The 22,043-nt window shown below is 39.2% G+C and overlaps 1 protein-coding gene across 1 annotated transcript in view; it reads left to right on the top strand.

Moving 5' to 3' along the window:
* The window catches only part of SPTLC2 (serine palmitoyltransferase long chain base subunit 2), a 114,425-nt gene that overhangs the window by 31,820 nt on the left and 60,562 nt on the right, over window positions 1-22,043 (top strand). The window contains exons 3-6 of the mRNA XM_082733672.1: window positions 8,679-8,833; window positions 10,520-10,668; window positions 12,741-12,865; window positions 18,692-18,785. Of these exons, the coding sequence (XP_082589798.1) occupies window positions 8,679-8,833; window positions 10,520-10,668; window positions 12,741-12,865; window positions 18,692-18,785 (523 nt within the window). The remainder of the gene's footprint in view (window positions 1-8,678; window positions 8,834-10,519; window positions 10,669-12,740; window positions 12,866-18,691; window positions 18,786-22,043) is intronic.

Here is a 22,043-nt window from a genome sequence, read left to right as displayed (position 1 = left end):
AGAGATTAGGGAAAGTGCTTGGTTGGATCATAAAATGCAAATATAATGTTGCCACTTCCTCATTTCACTGAGTGAATGGTATTTATAACTACATCCTTACTTTCTTCCTCATTCCGTTGTAAAAGAGAGTCTATTTTAACTAACTATGCTGGTTCTTCATATGTTGCTTTGGGTATAACTAAGTCCCATGGTCCCACTCTAAAGATAAGTTAGGGGCTCCTGGGTCATTCAGTTGGTTAAGCAGCTGCCTTATCTTGGTCCTGGGGTCCTGAGATGGAGCCTCAGCCCTGTATCAGGCTCCTTGCTCCACCGGGAGTCTGCTTCTCTCTCTCTCTCTTCCCCTCCCTCTGCCCCTCCCCCAACTCATGCTTTTTCTTACTTTCTCTCTCTCGAATAAAAAAAAAATAAAATCTCAAAAAAATATATACATAAGTTAACAAAAGAAAAAATTTAAATTTAAAAAATAAAGATGAGTTAACCTGCGTTTGTTCTATATAAATTACAAAAAATTCTTTGAATTCTTTACTATTTGATCTCTGTTATTAGTGTTGTTTTGGATTAGAATGTTGTTTTTCCCAGTCTCTGGTCTGTTTCTTTTTTATGTGAGGTGAAACTAGCACTCCAAATCTAATCTGTGTGATTCGATAAAACAAAAGGTTGAATTTTAAATGTTTTAGTATCTAGGTAGGAAATACCTAGTCTAAGAAGCAAATTGTGGCAGGTGATTACCACATGCTTACTAAACCTAACATTTTGCCTCTACAGTTTGTTCATGACCACATATTCAGAAACCGGAGGGACAGAACATTGGGAAGGGACATTATATATTTACCCCCTGATATGTTTAATTTTTAAGATACAAAAGAGGGAAATTGATTGAAATATATTAACAGGAATTCCTGGAAGGATTTTATTCTTGACCTCCTTTTAGAAAGCAGTCTACTGACAATATTCTGGCAGTTTGGAAAAACTATTAATGTAGTACAGTTACTTGACATATTAAGCTGGTGGATTATTATTTGGCTTGTCTTTTTTATTTCTGGGGATTTACAAAGAGCTCTTCTTGCCATTGTTCTATCTGTGTGGATGGCAGTCCTCTCTTTTTTTTAAGAGCTCCATTGAGATATAATTTATATACCATAAAGGTCGCCTGTTTAAAATGTATATAATTTAGTTGTTTTTAGCATTACAGTTGATCTTGAGAAATGTGGAGGTTAGGGGTGCTGACCCTTCCCCCATGCTGTTGGAAATTTGTAACTTTTGACTCCTCTGAAACTTAACTACTAATAGCCTGCTGTTGACCCAAAGCCTTGCTGATAACATAAACAGTTAACACATATTTTGTAAGTTGTATTTATTATATACTGTATTGTACAATACAGTAAGCTAGAGAAAAGAAAATGTTATTAAGAAAATTATAAGGAGAGGGGCGCCTGGGTGGCTCAGTAGGTTAAAGCCTCTGCCTTCGGCTCAGGTCATGATCGCAGGGTCCTGGGATCGAGCCCCACATCGGGCTCTCTGTTCAGCAGGGAGCCTGCTGCTTCCTCCTCTCTCTCTGCCTGACTCTCTGCCTACTTGTGATCTCTGTCTGTCCAATAAATAAATAAAATCTTTAAAAAATAAAAAAGAAAATTATAAGGAGAAAATACATTTTGAGTACTGTACTAACTGTATTTATTGGAAAAAACCTGTGTGGGGGCACCTGGGTGGCTCAGTGGGTTAAGCCTTTGCCTTTGGCTCAGGTCATGATCTCAGGGTCCTGGAATCAAGCCCTACATCAGGCTCTCTGCTCAGCAGGGACCCTGCTTCCTCCTCTCTCTCTGCCTGCCTCTATGCCTACTTGTGATCTCTCTCTCTGTGTCAAATAAATAAGTAAATAAATCTTAAAAACAAACAAACAAACCAAAAAAACGGTGTGTAGGGGTCCTGCACCGCTCAAACCCATGTTCAAGGGTCAACTGTATTTTCACAGGTGTGTAGCCTGCACCGTAATCTAATTTTATGACATTTTTATCATCTGAAAAGGAAATCCTATACCCATCAGCAGTAACTCATTACTCCCCCTCATTACACTAGGCAACTATGTCTAAATGTTTCCTGAAAATGGGATCGTACAGTGTGTGATCTTGTGTGTCTGCCCCTTTCATTCAGAGGAGTCTTTTTGAGGTTCGTCCACACTATTTTAGATTTCAGTAGTTCATTCCTTTTTAGTGCTGGGTCGTATTCCATCATATACGACAGTCTTCTATTTTTACTTACTCTATGGACTTCTCACTGGCACAAAATTGTATGCCAAGTAAACCTTTTTAAGGAGTTTTGTCACCGAGAACCACTTCATTCTTTTGCACTGGTGACATGTATAGATTTGCAGATGTGTCCCTGTCACTCATTGGGCTTTTCTGTTCAGAGCACCAGTGCAGCTTTTTTTTTTTTAGAAAGGTGCCCCCCTCCTGTGCTTTTTTGGGGTCTTTTGAATCTTTAGCCTTCTATCTTTTGAGCTACTCTTTGCATTTAAAAATTTGGAACTGTTTTCTACTACTCACTGAGAATGCAAAAATTTAAAAAGATCTGGTGCCCTAATATCCTAAGTCGTTCCAAGTTTAATTGAGTTCTGTTAGGGTGCTAAACAGGTAAACTGATTTAAAGTGTTTTATCAGAAGGAAGAAATAAACTTTAAAAAAATAGGATTCCTAGATTCTTAAGACTACCCACAAGCCCTCCACAATTCTTTGGTCCCAGTTGAAGAAACCCTGTTGAAGTTTTGTTACATTTTAAGCTATATTTTGGTTTTATATATTTTTCTCATGAAAGCATTTTGAAAATACCATGACAGCTTTGGTAGTAAATATCTGCTCTACTTAAATCTGGCCATCCCATGGAGCTCGTCAGAGACAACACATGGTGACCGGCCAGTGCTCGGCTGCTGTTTACTACACGTTCCATTTTGGCCATTGGGAGTCTAGTGGATCAGCGTTGCATCTGTTTGTCCTCTTCCAGATCGTTCCCAGTAGCATAGACATGTTATTTTTCCCATCTTAAAAGCAAACTTTCTGGGGCGCCTGGGGGGCTCAGTGGGTTAAGCTTCTGCCTTCAGCTCGGGTCGTGGGTCGTGGTCTCAAGGTCCTGGGATCGAGCCCCGCATTGGGTTCTCTGCTCAGCGGGGAGCCTGCTTCCCCCCTCTCTCTCTGCCTCCCTCTCTGCCTACTTAATGATCTCTCTCTCTCTCTGTCAAATAAATAAATAAAGTCTTTAAAAAAAAAAAAAACAAAAAACAAAAAACCCCACAAACTTTCTCTTGATCCTTTCTCCTCCATCTACTGTTTCGTTCCTTCTAACGCACGTACACTTATTTATTTGCTTACTTACTTGCTTAAGTGAGCTGTATGCCCAGTGAGGCTTGAACTCACGACCCCAAGATCAAGGGTCCCATGTCCTGACGACTGAGCCAGCCAGGCACCGGTCTTTCTTCCTTTTAGAGTAAAATTCTTTGACGTAGGTGTTTCCAGGATCTTGCTTCCGGTTCTTTACTGAACTCAACTCCAGTCAGGATTTTGCACCTACCACTTCAGCTAAATTGATTCTTAGGATCACCCATGACACCCGTGTTGCAAAATCTCACGTTCCTTACTCAGTCTGTACCTTGTTTGGTCTGCCAGTCGCATTTGACAGAATTGATCACTCGCCTTCCAGAAGCATTTTGCTTACTTGGTTGGTTTTCAAGCATTATACTTGCCTGATTTTTCTCCTGCCACTCTCATTCTCTCTTGCTAGATCCTTCTCATCAGCCCAAGTTCTGAATGTTGAAATGGGTATGGCAGTGGCCTCATCATTGGTCTTCATCTCATCTGCATACACTCCTTGGTGATTTCATCCATCATCATGGCTTTGGGTACCTCTGTATGCTCATAACTTCCATGTTTGTATCTCTGGCACTGACTTCCTCATTGAACTCTACACCTGGGTATCTAGCTGCCCATCTGACATCCCCACACAGCCATATCAGACTTTACATATCTAAAACTGAGCTGACATCCCTCCGACCAGCTGGCTCTATTCCTCATCTCTATGGATGACGGTTCTCTTCTGCCGTTGCTGAGGCTGAAAACCGCAGTGAGAGCCTTGACTCTACTTTCTGCCACACAGCATATGTAGCCCATTAGGAAATCCTAACTACTCAACCTGGACATCAGCTCCTGCTTAGCCTTTCACTCATCTGCGCCAGCCTCACTGGCCTTTTGGAGTTTCCTGGTATGTCGGGTACACTCCTGCCCCACTGCTGTTGCACCAGCTGTCTGCCTGCCAGGCAAGCTCTTCCTCCAGATGGTCAAACGGCAAGTTCCTTCACTTCCTTTTCCTTTATTCTACTCTGGCCACCCTCGCCAAGTTTTAGCATGGCTCCAGCATTTTATAGCCCCCTTCCTATGTGATTTTTATTTCTATTAGCATTTTTCATTGTTTAAGATCCTTTATATTTTATACATTTGTCTTGCTTAGTATCTTTCTCTTCCACCAAAATGTAAATTCCACAAGGGCAGAGATTATTTTTGTCTTTTTGTTTACTATTGTACACCCACTGCCTAGAAGTGTGCTTTGCACTTCTTAAACATTCAGTAAATGTTTAAGATAATAATATTGGGAGTGGTGGTAATAACAGTGAAAAGTGTTGAGTCTTTTGAAGTATTCATAGTCAGGGTTGTGTGTGTATGTGTAATCATGCACATACGAACACACAGATGACTCAGTTTCAGATCTAAGAAAACAGCGGTCTTTACTTTTGAAATGTCATTGCCTGTCTCCACTTTCAGTGGTTGAGAGTTTTGAAGCATCCTTATCTTTGCCAGATACATAAGCATCTTAGCACCCTCAGACGAAGTAGAATTTCTTATGATCAGATGTTAGGCCAAGCAAATTGGGATGCACATCATTGAGTCAGGCAGCTCAACAAGCTGCGACACACAAACCTTTCAGACAAAATTGTGTGCCATGGAAATGTATGGGCATAGACTTTGGAGTGAAAAGACCTGAATCAGTTCCTAGCTTTGCCTCTGGCTGGTTCCCTTATTGGGAAAGTCATTTTATCTTTCTGAAATTGGAGTAATATCTTTTTTAAGAGGGTGCAGGGGTATTTAAGAACAAATGTATGTAATAGAAGACGTACCGTAAGTATCCTAAGTACTCAGATGGGAACTCTGGCTGCTGTTGTGATTAGCATCGTCTTTGTTATCATCATATTTGGACATCTGTGTTGGGCCAGAATTGCTCTTAACAACCATGGGCAATTGTTATGATGAAGTCAGCTTCTGGAAGTGCTAGTACTCCGCCTTTTCCATTGTGCTCTTTCGGCCTGCACAGGGGCTAGAATAGGTGGTACCTATTTATTTAAAAGAGTATAGGATGTTTTCTAAAAGACTCAACTTCAACCAATAGAAGATATTTATTGGCTAATTACTAAGATGACTCCAGACTACTTTTGGTAAGGTCTTCAATGATCCCGAATGAACAAATCCATGAATTTGAAGTTTTCTCTGAGGCTACTGGTAGAAGTCACTTACCAGGGTCCTTCACATCCAGCAATCCAGAGTGTAGCCTCGACGAGACACTGTTCTCTGTTTATCATGGATATCTGCTAGTATATGGGTTTACTGAAAGGTCTTGAGGAAGCATGTGTATGAGTGCATCAAGTTTAAACAGGGCATGGAGGCTCTTTGCACTTGACTCTTATCATTGCCTCTCACCAGTTCAGTACTCTTGTCTGGGCAAGTGTCCCTTTAGAGTGCTTGTTACACTGTATTTTACCTTCCTTTGTGTGCCACTCCACTCTGCTCCACTAAGAGATCTTGGGAGTGTGGAGGTTGTTTGTGTCTTACTCATTTTTATCCCTAATGCCTACTACCTTAGTGCCTGGAAAGGACAACTCAATAAATGTTTGTTCAGTGACCAAGCAAACAAGTATTGGGTTGGCCCTGACTAAAGTCATTTCCCAGTGACTGAACTGAGGAGGAAGAAGGGGGTGGTGGGGATGGGGAGTGGGATGGGGGACAGGATGGGAGGGTGAGGGCAGGTGTAGTGGGGGTGTCATAGTTTGCAGAGAGAACTGTCTGGCAGAAGTATTCAGTAAAAGGTATTTGAATGAATGAATGAAGAGATAAGTCCTCTAGTCCTTGAATATTTAACCTGTATGAGATATTTTTGGAAATAGGCACTCACCCTTGTTGCCTAGAACTAGAACGCTGAATAGTGTTCCATTCCCATTCTTCATTACTAAGTTGTAGGGAGTTTGGGTAGCTGTCTTTCAGCTGTCTCCAGTCAACTCTCCAGCTGTAGTCAGACTGCTGCCCTGGGCACGGGTGTTCTCTTCTGCCATTCTGTCCCAGCTGCCTTTGGTCTCTAACATCCCTCACTGTGGCAACTTCCCCATCAAGTCTGTTCCCAAATCAAGGACTTAGTTGTTCTCTTATTGTAAGGATGAACAATGAGCAGTGAGCTCCCTGATGTTGGCAGTCTCTGTTACGGAGATCTGAACGCCTTTCTCTCGCTCCTCCCAGCCACACAGCGCTAGGTCACTGGTTACCCAGAGCTGCCTGCAGCCTTCTTTCTATACTGGGGTTTGGTAAGCCTTCTGGTAGATGGGATCAGACTTTTTAACTGTTTTCTGATGTTTATATAGTAAAAACAAAAATAGTGCTCTTTGTTGCTAATAAAAATTTGTGATGGAGAATTTCTCTCAGGTGTTTGAGTTAATACTTTTGCCATTAATGTACAGTGTTTAGTACTGTTTACCCTATTTGGTGTGAATTGAAAAGGATTGAAAACAACTTTTTGGTTTCGTTTTGTTTTTTCCTTTGGGAAATAAATGCGTGTGAATAGTAGCCAAGGAAAAGTCCTAAATTAGAATTTGGATGTCTTTGTTCCAGTTTTCAGTCACTCAGTATTCTTGTTGGAAGAGGAGACTATCAAAAGGGATATACCAGTTAAGTAGTAAGTTTCCAATTGTGATAGGTTATTTATGGATATTTTCTCTTAAGGAAATGTAAATGTTGGAAACAATTGTGAAAGAGATGGTATCAGGTACTTGTACATTCCTAAGAGTACTTTCTGACTCTGCTTAGCTTAATTTAAGATTTTATCTACTGATTACTTTAGAGCCCAATGTCATAGAAAGTTGTTGATTATAAAATTTTATGAAGAGTCTTCTTTAGCAATTGATGTTACAAAATAAGGCTTAAACTTGAATGTTTCTGATTAGCTTATTTAATGTAAGTCCAGAACTCAAGGCTGGAAGTCCAGCAGTTTGCTAACTATAGTAAAACTATAGTATAGTTTTCTTTTTGTTTGGTTTACTCATCTTCAGGAGTTGAGTTGATCTAATGTGGTCTGATCATGTTCTGAGCAGTGGTCATACCACATGGGACATGACATTATGCATTCATTTTAGCTCCACCCAGATTATTTTTTATAGACTTAATTTTTTTTTTTTAAGATTTATTTATTTACTTATTTGACAGAGAGAAATCACAAGTAGGCAGAGAGCGAGAGGAGGAAGCAGGCTCCCTGCTGAGCAGAGAGCCCGATGCGGGACTTGATCCCAGGACCCTGAGATCATGACCTGAGCCGAAGGCAGCGGCTTAACCACTGAGCCACCCAGGCGCCCTATAGACTTAATTTTTAGTGTAACTTATTTCCTAGTAGAAGGGAGAGCTTTAAGTACCTGGTCATGGGAATTCATCGTAAGAATCTTTTTTTTTTTTTAATCCCATCAAGGGAAAGAAAGCTGAGATAGATATCTTTCTATATAAACTATCTTTAAGTGTTTCTTGTTTATCATTTTTCTTTGGAGGTTTTTCACTTTGATCCTCAAAAATCTGCAGAGGCTGGAATTTTAATTCCAGAAGTGCTTTTCTTGTTTGAACCTAAAATTATAGTGGTTTTTTTTTAAAGATTTTATTTATTTATCAGAGAGAGAGGGAGAGAGCGAGCACAGGCAGGCAGAATGGCAGACAGAGGCAGAGGGAGAAGCAGGCTCCCTGCTGAGGAAGGAGCCCGATGTGGGACTCGATCCCAGGACGCTGGGATCATGACCTGAGCCGAAGGCAGCTGCTTAACCAACTGAGCCACCCAGGCGTCCCAAAATTACAGTGTTTTTTTTTTTTAATGGCATTTCCCAATATATGACTTGGGAGGCAGAAGAGAAGTCTTTTTGAGGTTATTAGCAAGGAAAACCATTTAGATGACAGAATTGTACAACTAAGTTTTATTTTTATGACGCCTACTAATTGAGTTAATTTCTTTGGCTTTATATTCATGCAGTCAGATAGTTATTTACAACCATGTCATACAGGTTAACCACCAGAGCTGAGTGACATTCACCTGATTAAGAGTTGTTTTACTTTTTTTTTTTTTTTTTAAGTAATCTCTGTGCTCATTGTGGGGCTTGAACTCATGATCCTGAGATCAAGAGTTGCATGTTCTTACTGATGGAGCCCGTCAGATGCTCCCAGAGTTGTTTTAAAGTTGTTTAAACGTAAAGAATTGATGCCTTTGCAAATGTTTTCCTTATCACTTAATTCAATGTAATTGACCTCTCATTCTCAAGCACTCTTGCAACATGGGAGGGGAGGTTGTAAAAATTTTCTAAAGTGATTCAGTTAAATTCATGGTATTTCACCATCTGTTGGCAGGACTTTGTGTCATTGTATCAGGATTTCGAAAACTTCTATACAAGGAACCTCTACATGAGGATTAGAGACAACTGGAACCGGCCGATCTGCAGTGTGCCCGGAGCCAGGGTGGACATCATGGAGAGGCAGTCTCATGATTACAACTGGTCCTTCAAGTGAGTCTCAGTTGGGAAATTATTTCTTGACAGCAAGAAAAAAAAAAAATTCTTCACATCAGAATGCATCCTGTTGCAAATTGAGTAATCTGTTAAAGCGAGTAGAAGCTGAGAGTACAGTACAACACACTTCGTTTCCTTGCATATTGTTCGTTGTTACCAGATTTTTTTTGTTATCTGGATTTTTAAAATGCATTTTTCTATTTCATTTGATACTGTGTTGGGTTATAATTGAAAACAAAATTTGACTTACTAGAAAGAAAAACAACAATAACAATAATAAACAGTGGTGTCCTATTACACCACTTACCAGAATTAAGTGTCTGAATTTACTTCTGGGTATTCTGAGTTCTCAAATGATTGAAGGACATATGAAATGGTTTTACTTAAATAGATTGAATAGTTTGGAAAACTTTTCATATTCGTAAAATTTTATAATTTAGATCGCACAAGTATTACATGGTTGCATTGTTTTTTTGTTTTTTTTTAAAGACAAATAATACAGATAAATGAAATGTTCCCCCATGACAACTAACCATTTCCATTCTGCAAACCCACTTCTCCACAAGTCTTCATTCCCCAGAGGTGACCACTGTTACCCGTTTGTTGTGTAGGAGTCCTCCAGATGTTTTTTGTGGGGCATGTATGTAGTGAATCTGTGGAGTGACATATAGGTAGTTTTTGATTTATAAAAATGGGATCATATTACAGAAATCATTTTATGTCTTGCTTTTTTACTTGCTAAAATGTACGTAATCTGTATTCACAGCAAGTTCATTATTAGTAGTGGCTACTGATTATCCCAGAGTATAGCTGTATATAGTATATAGATGTTGGGCTGCATCAGTCTTTGTTAAAAACCTCAAAACCTCCGAGATCAAACAGAACAGTTTATTTCTTGTTCATACTCTGTGTCTGCCTTAGGTTGGTGGAGCCTCTGAACCGTGTTGTTCTCACTTGTGGGCCCAGGCTGTTGGAGCTTCCACATGTGGGATGTCACTGGTCTGTGTTCCTGGGAAAGGGACATGACAGATAAATTGTGTAGTGACTTTTTTTTTTTAAGGATTTTACTTTATTTAAGAGAGAGGGTGCAAGGTTCGGTGGGGGCGGGGGGGGGGGTTTAGTTGAGGCACAGAGAGAGAAGGAGAGAATCTCAAACGGAATCCCTGCTGAGTACAGAGCCCAATTCAGGGCTCGGTCCCACCACCCTGAGGTCATGACCTGAGCCAAAACTCAGGAGTCCAATGCTAAACTGACTGAGCCACCCAGGTGCCCCATTGTGTAGTGACTCTTAAAGGATCTTTATGCATGTATTTTTTCATATGTTTGTGGAAATTGCTGAGTTAAGGTGTGTGTATGTCTTTTAAATGATAAGTACTGCCAAAGTGCCTTCTAATAAAAGAAAAAAGTACTGGCTGATACTCTTATCTACAGTATATGAGACTATCCTGGCTAACATGGATATGGTCATTCTTTAAATCTTTATCATTATTGATTAGCAAAAATTAGTATTTTAGTTTTCATTTTCTTAATTGGTAGTAAGTTTGAGCTACTTGTCACTGAGGCTGTAATAATCTCATTTCCTATATATTGTGCTTCCTTTTGTATTACCAATATGTTTATTATCACATGTAAGTGTTTGATTTGCTCATGAGTTTCATGAACTTTTATGCTATTGAAATACAGGTACACAGGGAATATAATTAAAGGCGTTATAAACATGGGTTCCTACAACTATCTCGGCTTTGCACGGAATACAGGATCATGTCAAGAAGCAGCTGCCAAAGTCCTAGAGGAGTATGGAGTCGGAGTGTGTAGCACTCGGCAGGAAATCGGTAAGCGCAGGCTCTGTTTGACCAGCTGATGTTCTCCACTGTGCTACTCAGGAGGGAATAATGCTGGTACGGAGTTAGAATAGTAAGCATCCAAATACGTACTTTGCTGTATAGTTGTTTTTTTTTTTTTTTAAAGATTTTATTTATTTATTTGACAGAGAGAAATTACAAGTACACTGAGAGGCAGGCACAGAGAGAGAGAGAGAGAGAAGGAAGCAGGCTCCCTGCTGAGCAGAGAGCCCGACATGGGACTCGATCCCAGGACCCTGAGATCATGACCTGAGCCGAAGGCAGCGGCTTAACCCACTGAGCCACCCAGGCGCCCCTGCCATATAGTTTTTGAAGTAATGGATGATTTTAAAGCTTTCAACACATTTTGAGACATATTTACCTTTTCCATTGTATAATAAAGTGGGTCTAGAAAGATTCCATAAACATTTGATTCATTTATAACTTTAATGTTGACTTTTACAAATTATAGTGGTTAAGGGTGCCACTTACTAGTACTGACTTCATGGATATATGAAGGTTAATGTGTTTCCATACCAGTAATTGGAGACTGATAATAATTCCTATCTTATAGGACTGTTTGAAGAATTAAATCAGCTAATTCATGTAAAGTGCTTGTGACATGGTAAACACTCAGTAAATGTTAACTGTTTTTATTACTAGTGTAAATCTATAAAATGTAAAGGTGAACAGATTTATGTAAAGATAGTTAATTTTTTTTAAGATTTTATTCATTTATTTGAGATAGTGCGAATGCAGAGAGAGAAGCAGGCTGAGCAAGGAGCCAGATGCGGGGCTCGAACCTAGGACCCCAGGATCATGACCTGAGCCAAAGGCAGGCGTTTAACCAACTGAGCTACCCAGGAGCCCCTAAAGAGAATTAATTTTTGTTCATAGGAAGATTTCAGATTCTTCGATTTTGTTTGAGAGAACTAAAAACTACAGAAATTATAAGGCAACTTCCAGGATATTTGTTACCGGGAATCACCCCAGAATTATTTAAAACAATAATTCCTCATTATTTCTTGTGGGTCCAAAGACTGGCAAATGTAGCTGGGTCATTTCCACTCAGGGTCCTTAATGATGTGGCCAAGGAGCATGGTGCCATGATGACATATAGTAGTCAAACCTTACATCTTTATGGCACTTTATACTTTATAAATTGCTTGAACCTATTCTCTCTCTTGATCCTCACAACAGTATCATGGGGTAGACAGAGCAAATATTATTACTGGTATTTAGCAGAAACTGAAGCCCAGAGAGGTTAAATGACTTGATTAAAGCTTTGAGAACATGCAGCATCCTAGTTCAGCAGTCTTTTTTCTCATCCTCTTTTCTGAATTTAGCCAGTATCATTGATCAGTCTTGTTTGGTCCTTAAGGATTTGAGTATTAATATAAAATCACAGTACAAAGTGAGGGGGGTTGCTTTTTAATTTGTCTTTTGCTACATAACAAATCGTTCTAAAACTTAGTGACTTAAAACAGAAAACATTTATTTGCTTGTGATGCCGCAATTTGGGGAGGGCTTGGCATTTATCTTGACTCCATGTGGTATGGGCGGGGCATTCTGGACAAAGACAGAGGATCCAGGACAGCTTCACTTACATGTTTGGCACCTCAGCCATGTAGTGGGATGAGGTGAGGCCTCACTGAGCCCTGCATTCCACTTCCATATAGTCTCTTGTCCTCCAGAGCCTCTCTCTCTCCATGTGGCCTCTCTTTACAACATCTAGTTAGACTATTTTACATGGTAGCTGACTCTAAAAGTACAAAAGCAGATGTTGCAAGGCTCTTAAGGCTTAGATTGGAACTGGCATGTGTCAGAAGGGATGGGAGAAATTGTTGGCAACTTTTTCTTTACAGGAATTCCCTCCCAGGTGGCGACTCTGAATGTGTTCAACTACGGTGTCCTTGATCAGCCCTTTCTCTTCATAATACTCTCCCATGGAGCTTAGTCTGAAAAGGTCATCCCATGTAGCTTATGATTTCTTTTTATAAAGTAATGAGTGGTTCTTAAATTTGGGATTTAGTGGTATTAACTTCATTAACTTTTCCGTGCAGGAAACCTGGACAAGCATGAAGAGCTAGAAAAGCTTGTGGCGAGTTTCTTGGGAGTAGAAGCGGCTATGGCATATGGCATGGGATTCGCGACAAATTCAATGAACATTCCTGCTCTTGTTGGCAAAGTAAGACTTAGACTGTCGTTTATGAAAATGCTCTTGCATATTTTGTTTTGTTTTGTAAAGCATACACAGCAAGCCCAAGGATATTGTAAACTTCAGACTACACGTGGTCTACCCAAAGATATTTCTGTCACTAATTTTCGATAAGTAAATCCCAAGGAGACTTTATCAGTTGAAGCTTTCTTGCTAGAACCCATGATTCTTTCTCTTCCATTAGATGACTCTTGCCTTCTTCATTTCATACAGTTTTGAAAGGGATTCTAAGAAATAAAAAATTTCATAAAAGGCTAAAATTTTAAAAGAAAGAATGTTTAAATTGGAAGGTTACTTAACATATGAAAATACATGGGTACCCTAATACTTGTTCTTATCATAATGCATGTTGCTCAGAGATACATGGGCAAAATATGTGTATATATGTAAAATACATGCAATGATACAGGTTAAAAGTAATAATATAAGTAAATAATAATGAAGATTAAAAATAATAGTAATAATAGTAATAAAAGTTTGTGTGTGGGTAGAGTTTGTAAGGGGGTAGTTAAGGAGAGAAGAGATAAGAGATTTTGTAAGTCATATTTTAGAGGGTTGGCACTCTCAGCTTGAAAGGGCCCTGAAGGTTTTTGTTTTATTTTTTATTTTTTTAGAGAAAGTGTGGGCACACACACATAAGTGCACAAATTGGGGGGTCAGGAGGGGCAGAGAGAAAGAGAGAGAATCTCAAGCAGACTTTACACCCAGTGCGGAACCCAACATGGGGCTTAGTGCCATGACCCTGAGACCAGACCTGAGCTGAAATCAAGAGTTGGATGCTTAACTGACTGAGCCTCCCAGGCGCCCCTAAAAGACATAGTGATTTTATTTATTATTTATTTATTTTTATTTTTTAAAGATTGTATTTGTTTATTTGACAGAGAGAGATCACAAGTAGGCAGAGAGGCAGGCGGGGGGTAGGGGAAGCAGGCTCCCCGCCGAGCAGAGAGCCTGATGCGGGGCTTGATCCCAGGACTCTGGGATCATGACCTGAGCCGAAGGCAGAGGCTTGAACCCACTGAGCCACCCAGGTACCCCAAGACATAACAATTTTAAATTGTTATGTACCTAATTAAATTAGGTACCTAATAATAGAGCTACAATAGAGCTTCAAAGTACATGAAGGAAAAATTGGAAGAAATTGAAAGGAGAAATGGACAAAATACATAATTTTTATTACAGTTCTCCATTCCACTCTCTGAATAATTGATAGAAGAACTAGACAGAAATTCAGTAAGGTTATGGAACACTTGAAAAACACTATCAACCAACTTGACTTAATTGACATTTATGAAACACTTCACCTAACAACAGCAAAACATTTACCAAGATATACCATTTTCTGGACCATTAAAAAAGCCTTAACAAATTAAAAAAAAAATTTTTTTATTAAAAGATTTTATTTATTTATTTGACAGACAGATCACAAGCAGGCAGAGAGGCAGGCAGAGAAAGGAAGGGAAGCAGGCTCCCAGCTGAGCAGAGAGCCTGATGCGGGACTCGATCCCATGACCCTGGGATCCTGACCTGAGCTGAAGGCAGAGGCTTTAACCCACTGAGCCACCCAGGCGCCCCAAATTTTTAAAAATTTAAATTGTTCATAGTGTGTTCTCTGATCATAATGGAATTAAATTAGAAATCAGTAACACAAAGATATCTGAAAATCCTCAAATATTTGAAAATTAAACAACATACTTCCAAATAATCCATAAGTCAAAGAAGAAAGGAAAAATAGAAAATACTTTGAGCTAAATAGAAATGTAGCATGTTACAGTATGTGAGATGAAGCTAAAACAATACTCAAATGGAATATATAGCTTTAAGGGCTTATAATAAGAAAAGAAGAAAAGTTTTGAATCTGCCATCTACATATGGACTTTAAAAAAGAACAGCAGGGGGCACCTGGGTGGCTCAGTGGGTTAAAGCCTCTGCCTTCGGCTCGGGTCATGATCTCAGGGTCCTGGGATCGAGCCCCGCATCGGGCTCTCTGCTCAGCAGGGAGCCTGCTTCCTCCTCTCTCTCTGCCTGCCTCTCTGCCTATTTATGATCTCTGTCTGTCAAATAAATAAATAAAATCTTTAAAAAAAAAAAAACCAGCAGATTAAACCCAAAGATTTCAAATAGAGTAAGGATAAAACCAAATCCAGAAATCAATGAATTAGGAAAAATGAGTGAAAGCAAAGGTGGTTCCTTTTTTTTTTTTTTTTTTTTTTTTTAAGATTTTATTTATTTATTTGAGAGACAGAGAGGGAGAAACAGGCTCCCTCCTGAGCAGGGAGCCAGTCCCAGGGCTCGATTCCATGACCCTGAGATCATAACCCGAGCCAAAGGCAAACCAACTAACCAACTAAGCCACCCAGGTGCCCCCCAAAGGTGGTTCTTTGAGAAAATGCATAAAATTGATAAATCTCTAGCCAGACTGGTAAGGGTAAAAAATAGAGAAGATACAAATTACCAGTAGCAGAAATGAGAAAGAGTCCATCATTCTACACATCCGATAGACAGTAAAAGGATAACAAGGATATATTAAGAACAGCTTTATGTTGGTAAATTCAACAATTTAGATACAATGGACAGATACCTCGAAAGACATACATATATGGTTCTTTGAATTCACATTGATTATAATACTTTCCTGTCCTGCGTTTGAGTGGTATAAATCTTGAGATTCTTATTTGGAATTTCTCAGAATTTTTCACACTAGAGGGTTAAATGATCTCATCCTGCTCTTTCCTGGATGTTCAGAAACTAATCACATAGGGGCGTCTGGGTGGCTCAGTGGGTTAAGCCGCTGCCTTCGGCTCAGGTCGTGGTCTCAGGGTCCTGGGATCGAGTCCCGCGTCAGGCTCTCTGCTCGGCGGGGAGCCTGCTTCCCTCTCTCTCTCTCTGCCTGCCTCTCCGTCTACTTGTAATCTCTGTCAAATAAATAAATAAAATCTTAAAAAAAAAAGAAAGAAAGAAAGAAACTAATCACATAGAATTAGAGATCTTATATACAGACTTGGAAGATACTACCTTAAAGATTTATCTTTCAAATCAAACATTACAGTTAAATGTTACTAAGTATCATTTAATCCATTAAAGGCAGGAACTAATCCAGTTTTAATATTTCTTTGAATCTAATACTAAGTTTCTATGTGAGGTGGTTGATTTTTCAGCTTAAAGGCAGGCGGAGACAGTATATTATAGATTAAGAGCATGTGTTCTGGAAGCAGAAGCTTTCTAATGAGTCACTCATTAGGCTTGTGACCTTGAGCAATATCTGTAACTCCTCTAAAAGGGAGTTTCCTCTTATGTAATGTGGGGATAATAATAGTACCTGCTTCATAGATTTTTTTAAAATGGGGATTAAAAGTAATAATGCCTTTAAAACCCTTAACCTAATGCCCGGAACATATTAAGCACTTAGCATTTAACTGCTGACATTTAATTTTTATTTTATTTTTGAACTAGGGATATAATAGAGCCTCATAGTAGATTGATACATTGAAATGGTGAATAAGGCTGTCTAAAAGGAGGCACATAGCAAGTTATATTGCAGATTTTGTCAGAAAAAAAATGAGCAGGAAAGAGAAGAAAATAAAATTGTATGGAGAGGAAGGAGGGGCATCCTTTTTTTAAACTCTTCTTTTTTTTTTTTTTTTTAAGATTTATTTATTTATTTATTTATTTGTCAGAGAGAGAGACAGGAAGCACAGGCAGACAGAGTGGCAGGCAGAGTCAGAGGGAGAAGCAGGCTCCCTGCGGAGCAAGGAGCCCGATGTGGGACTCATCCCAGGACGCTGGGACCATGACCTGAGCCGAAGGCAGCCGCTTAACCAACTGAGCCACCCAGGTGTAGGAGGGGCATCCTTTTAAGGTATAATGGAATGCCAGGAGTGGTTAAGTAAAGGGTTTGGAGATTTGCAGAAGAGAAATTCAGTATCTCTTTGTTTTCTGCACCCTCCTCGCCTTTTTTTTCCCATTTTAAACTTTTTTCAAAGATTAACTTTGCATTACAGAAGAGTTGTAAAAGAATACAGAGTTCATGTATACCCTTCTGTAAGTTTCCTTTTATGTTAATATCTTATACAGCAGTAGAATTTATCAAACCCAAAAACTAAGCTTGATATAATACAATTAACTGAAGTACAGAACTTATTTCAATTTCACCAGGTTTTTCTACCAATACCATTTTCTGTTGATGTTCATGGGATCTCCTCCGTGTCTAGTGTGTGACAGTTCCTGTCTTTCCTTGTCTTTCATTATCTTGACTCTTCCGAAGGCAGAATTGTTGCTTCTCCCCTATTCATTTATATTAGTAGAGATTCATGCATATTTTATTATTTGGGTCCAACATGGTTGCCCTTTATTTTGTTGCTGAAGTTGTTCCAGTTTTGGCCTTTGGGAGATCTTTCACGGGGCTCCTGTGCCATTTGACTGTGTGCTTATCCTACTGCCACCCCACCACCCCACCCTGCCCCCAAGAGCACTTTCTTAATTTGTAGCAGGACAAGAGGTTCTGGGCTTTTTTTTTTTTCCTTCTTTTTTTCTTTCTTCAAAACCTATTTTAGTTTGGGGATCAACCAGTTCTTTCAGCCCTGGTGTTTTTGTTTTTGTTTTTGTTTTTACTGGAGGATGGTATTTAGAAATCAAGGTCTGTTGTGTTTATGGCCACTTGGGTGTCACTGCTTCTTGTCCCTCAGTGCAAAGAGCTAGAAAAATATCTGCATATATGCTTAACTCATGCATACACTGCGTGCGTGTGTATACATTACGTATACATTTTAAAACCCATCAGCCCTTACTGCTACCTCCAACTCTACTTCTTTTTAATGCGCACATTTTTAACAAGGAGCCTGCTACTCCTTCTCCCACTCCCCCTGCTTATGTTCCCTCTCTCACTGTCTCTCTTTGTCAAATAAATAAATAAAATCTTTAATTAATAATATAATAAAAACTTGGCTCACAGTAAAAATTAGACATCTGCTATTAAAATTTAAGTATTCCTCTAAGACTATTTTGTTAAAATCAGTGTGTGTGTGTGTGTGTGTGTGTGTGTGTGTGTTTATCTGCCTTCTTTCTTTTGTTCTCCTGAGAACAACTTTTTGCAACTTAGTCTTAAAATCTAATTGGGTATTTTGAGGATACTGTTGACAGAAAAACCTGTTGCTGAGTTCACATCATAATGGTTTGAAGGGCCTGATCTGTGGAAGAGTAGGAACCTGGGATGAAATAAAATCCCTCAGCCTTTTCTTGTTGCCTTAGGAGAAACTCATGTAGATATATTAAAGTAGAGCTTATTGAGGGATTTTAAAGGCAAAATTGAGGCCTACACTTCATGTCAGTGGGGAGAGTATTAGTAAGTGGAATCCTTATTGAATTGGAAGGTATTATTAGGAGTGAGAGGAAGAATGCTCTACTCCCTCAGCGCCCTTGTCCCCCATCTTTTCCCATGAGTAGTAGTACATCATACCCAAACTCATACGGAATACCGTCAAACCAGGAAAACTGACACCCTACGAATACTATCTGATACATCAGATTTTAGGTATAAATAAAAGCCTCTTTCTGCATATCTGAATATTTAAGTCTGTCACGGGACTGAAGAAATTAAAAGGCTAGAATTTTTTATCTGCTTCCAAGTTAATTTTGCAAAACAATAATATGTATACCTTTCTTCTTGAAATTGATAATTTTGCTGTTGTATAAGCTTTCCTTGATAAAATAGCATATTAATGATTTTAGCATTTTGTCATTTGTGTAAGTAAGGCTTTCCCCCTAGCTTCTGACCTTTCTGTGCTGGTGGTTTTGCAGGGTTGCCTGATTCTGAGTGATGAGCTGAACCACGCATCGCTGGTTCTAGGAGCCAGACTCTCAGGAGCAACCATTCGAATCTTCAAACACAACAGTGAGTTTGATGACTTCACTGCAGGCCTTAGTGTTTCATATTCTCTGTGTTAAGGGCAGTGGTAACATTAGTTACATTAATAATGGGAGATACAAATGAAGCATGTAACAACATTTAAAATGTCCTTCTGGTCCAGTCCTTTAAAAGTTACCCTCTTCCTCATTAGAAATAGAGGCTGAAGGAAGCCTTTTAGTACAAAGTACCACATTTTCCTTTTACTTAATTTTCAACTCTTTCATCTTCCTTGTTTACAAGTCACTCGTTCCGTGTGAGTTTACTAGATGCCTATGGTGTATCTTTCTGTAACACCAGGGCTACTGAGATGAATAAAAAGCAGGGTCTTGTCTTAAGGATCTCCAACTGGTCAATGAAGAGACTATAGAGGAACCACTAGTGGAATACCACTGATACAGAACAGATACTGGACTATAGATGTGAGCAGATGCTGTAGAGGCACGGAGGAAGATGGCACTGCCAGAACGTTCTCCCTAAGCGGAAGTGTCTGGTGTATTAGCAAAATAACGATTAACAATACAAAAGTAACTTTTGTAGTTAAAATACGCACGTGTAGGAAGGAAAGATTACCAAAACTGTACGCCTAATACCATTTTTTTTTTTTTGGCAAAATGTGTACACATACAGACAAAAGTCTGGAAGAATAAATACCCAAGTGTGAGATCTGTACTCTGGATGGAAGGCTTATGCATGCTAATAACTTTCTTCCTTCTGTCTTTGTCTTATCTAAGATGTTTTATAATGAGGATGATACAAGCAGTATTTTGTTTTATGAAGTCCATGGCATTATTAGACACAATTGTGTAACCTCCTTGCTTACTGCACATCATGAACCTCATTTGACTCCATGGGACTCTCCTCCTCCCCTAATGCCAGAGGGTGTGGCAGGCGGAGGTGCCCGCGTTCAGTCCGTCCCTCAGTTTGGACATCAAGATCATTTCTCAATTTTTCTACTAAAAACAGTACTACCTACTCACATTTTTGCTCAGTGATCGGATTAATGGTTTAACATAAATTCCTAGTAGTCTTAGGATGCCTGGTTAAAAGGTTATAAAATTTTTAGACTTTTCCAAATTGCCTCTAAGTATGATGCAAATTTTTATTACTTAACAACATGACAGTGACTGTACTCACAGGCCGACATAGGACATTATGAATCACTTAAAATATTTTTTTTAATTATTTTTATTAACATATCATGTATGTTTTGCCCCAGGGGTACAGGTCTGTGAATCATCAGGCTTACACATTTCACAGCACTCACCATAGCACATATCCTCCCCAGTGTCCATAATTAAAATATTTTCTAATGGAATCAGTCAATAACATGTTAATTTCTATTTCTTTAATTATTAGATGCTAAACAGTTTTTTTAAATAGTTAATTGTGTTTGTATTTCTTTGTGAATTGGCCATTTTCAAATTGTTTCTGTTTTCCACTGAGTATAAGGGCCCTTTATATTAATTATTCTTTCTTCTGTGTTGCAGTATTTTTTGTTCCATTTTTAACTTTGTTTTTAGTGTATTGCTGGTAGATTTATTAAAATGTTGATGTTGGGTGCCTGGGTGGTTCAGTGGGTTAAGCCCCTGCCTTCAGCTCAGGTCATGATCCCAGGGTCCTGGGATCGAGCCCCACATCGGGCTCTCTGCTCAGCAGGAAGCCTGCTTCTCCCTCTCTCTTTCTGCCTGCCTCTCTGCCTACTTGTGATTTCTCTCTGTCATATAAATAAATAAAATATTTAAAAAAAATAAATGTTGATTTTGGCACATTTATTGTCTTATAAGTTTTAGAGTTTGCATAATGCCTTCCCTGTTTTAAGATCATAAAGTTATTCTTCTATATTTTCTTTTTTTTTTTTTTAAGATTTTATTTATTCATTTGACAGAGATCACAACTAGGCAGAGATGCAGGCAGAGAGAGGGGGAAGCAGGCTCACCGCCGAGCAAAGAGCCTGATGCGAGGCCCGATCCCAGGACCCTGAGACCACGACCTGAGCTGAAGGCAGAGGCTTAACCCACTGAGCCACCCAGGCGCCCCTCTTCTATATTTTCTTTTTGTGGTTTTTTTGTGATATATTTTTTTATTTAAGTCTTCAATTTGCATGGAATTTAGGGAGCATAATACAAGAGAGATAATTGAATCTTTTTCCTAAGTAGGTGATACAGTCAAGCATTCTCCTATAGGTACTTCCTTTCATCTAAAATTTTGAGTCAGTATTTTTCTCTTCCTTTCTGTCTATAAACAGAGGAAACTAAAACAATGAGTGCATTTTTATTTGTCTCCTGCTGGTCGCCACACATTGGTGTCTGCAGCAGACATAGCAGCTTCACAGTATTTTCTGGGGTAGCATCCCGTCTCTGGGTTAGGTAGCGTATTGTGTTGTTATGAGTAACTGAAGGTATAAGTACAGTCACAACCTTTGGCCATCTTACTTGTGGTATGTGTTTTTATTGACTTACTTCTGTTTCTAACCAAAGTCCTTTCATGGGAAGGGCAAAATTAGATAACTTTGTAACCCCCTCTTTCAGTCCTGAGCAGTAGAGAATATAAAATCACATTTTATGATGGGGTGCCTCCCACCTCTGTTAAATGTACCCCAGACTTAATATTGCATAGATTTGGGGGCAGAGGTCCTTAAGGCCATTATTTCAGGGCAGACATTTTCAGTGTGAAGCCTTCTGTAGTGGTGGCAGTGGTCTTCACAGCCTTTATCAGTAACAGGAGAATTACGATCCTCAGTTGTAGCACAAGACAGGTTGTTTTCTGGGCTTGGTAACCGTCCTTAGGACCAGGAGAGCTGATCAAGTCAGACATGGAACAGTCTCAACTGATGGCCAGTGTTCTTAGCACGTAATCTCATGCATGCCCAGACTGATGTATTTTGAGCCCATTGCTAAGAGAAAGCTGTTTGACAAGTGTTTATTGAGTGTATCCTAGGTAAAAGGAAGCAGGGCGTTTACTTTGAATTTTCCCCCGTATTTGCCTTTTAGGAGGTGTGTGCATTTGTTTATTTGCACTCTTGGTCAGTCTTCTTTATGCATGTATTTCTGAATGAGTCACTAGGATTAAAGATACAGTTGATTCCACAAATACAAAAAAACGAAAAGTGAACAGCCAGATGTTTAACACGAAACATCGGTCATTTCACAGGCATGCTACCCAACGGAACCGCCTGTGCCACAGTCATTTAGTGGAATTTCTGTGGTTGTGAACATTTATTACCTTTTAGATGAGATTGTCATT

Source organism: Mustela nivalis (genome assembly GCF_964662115.1).
Source record: "Mustela nivalis genome assembly, chromosome: 6".
Classification (NCBI taxonomy): Eukaryota; Metazoa; Chordata; class Mammalia; order Carnivora; family Mustelidae; genus Mustela; species Mustela nivalis.
This window is presented reverse-complemented; position numbering and strand designations above follow the sequence as displayed.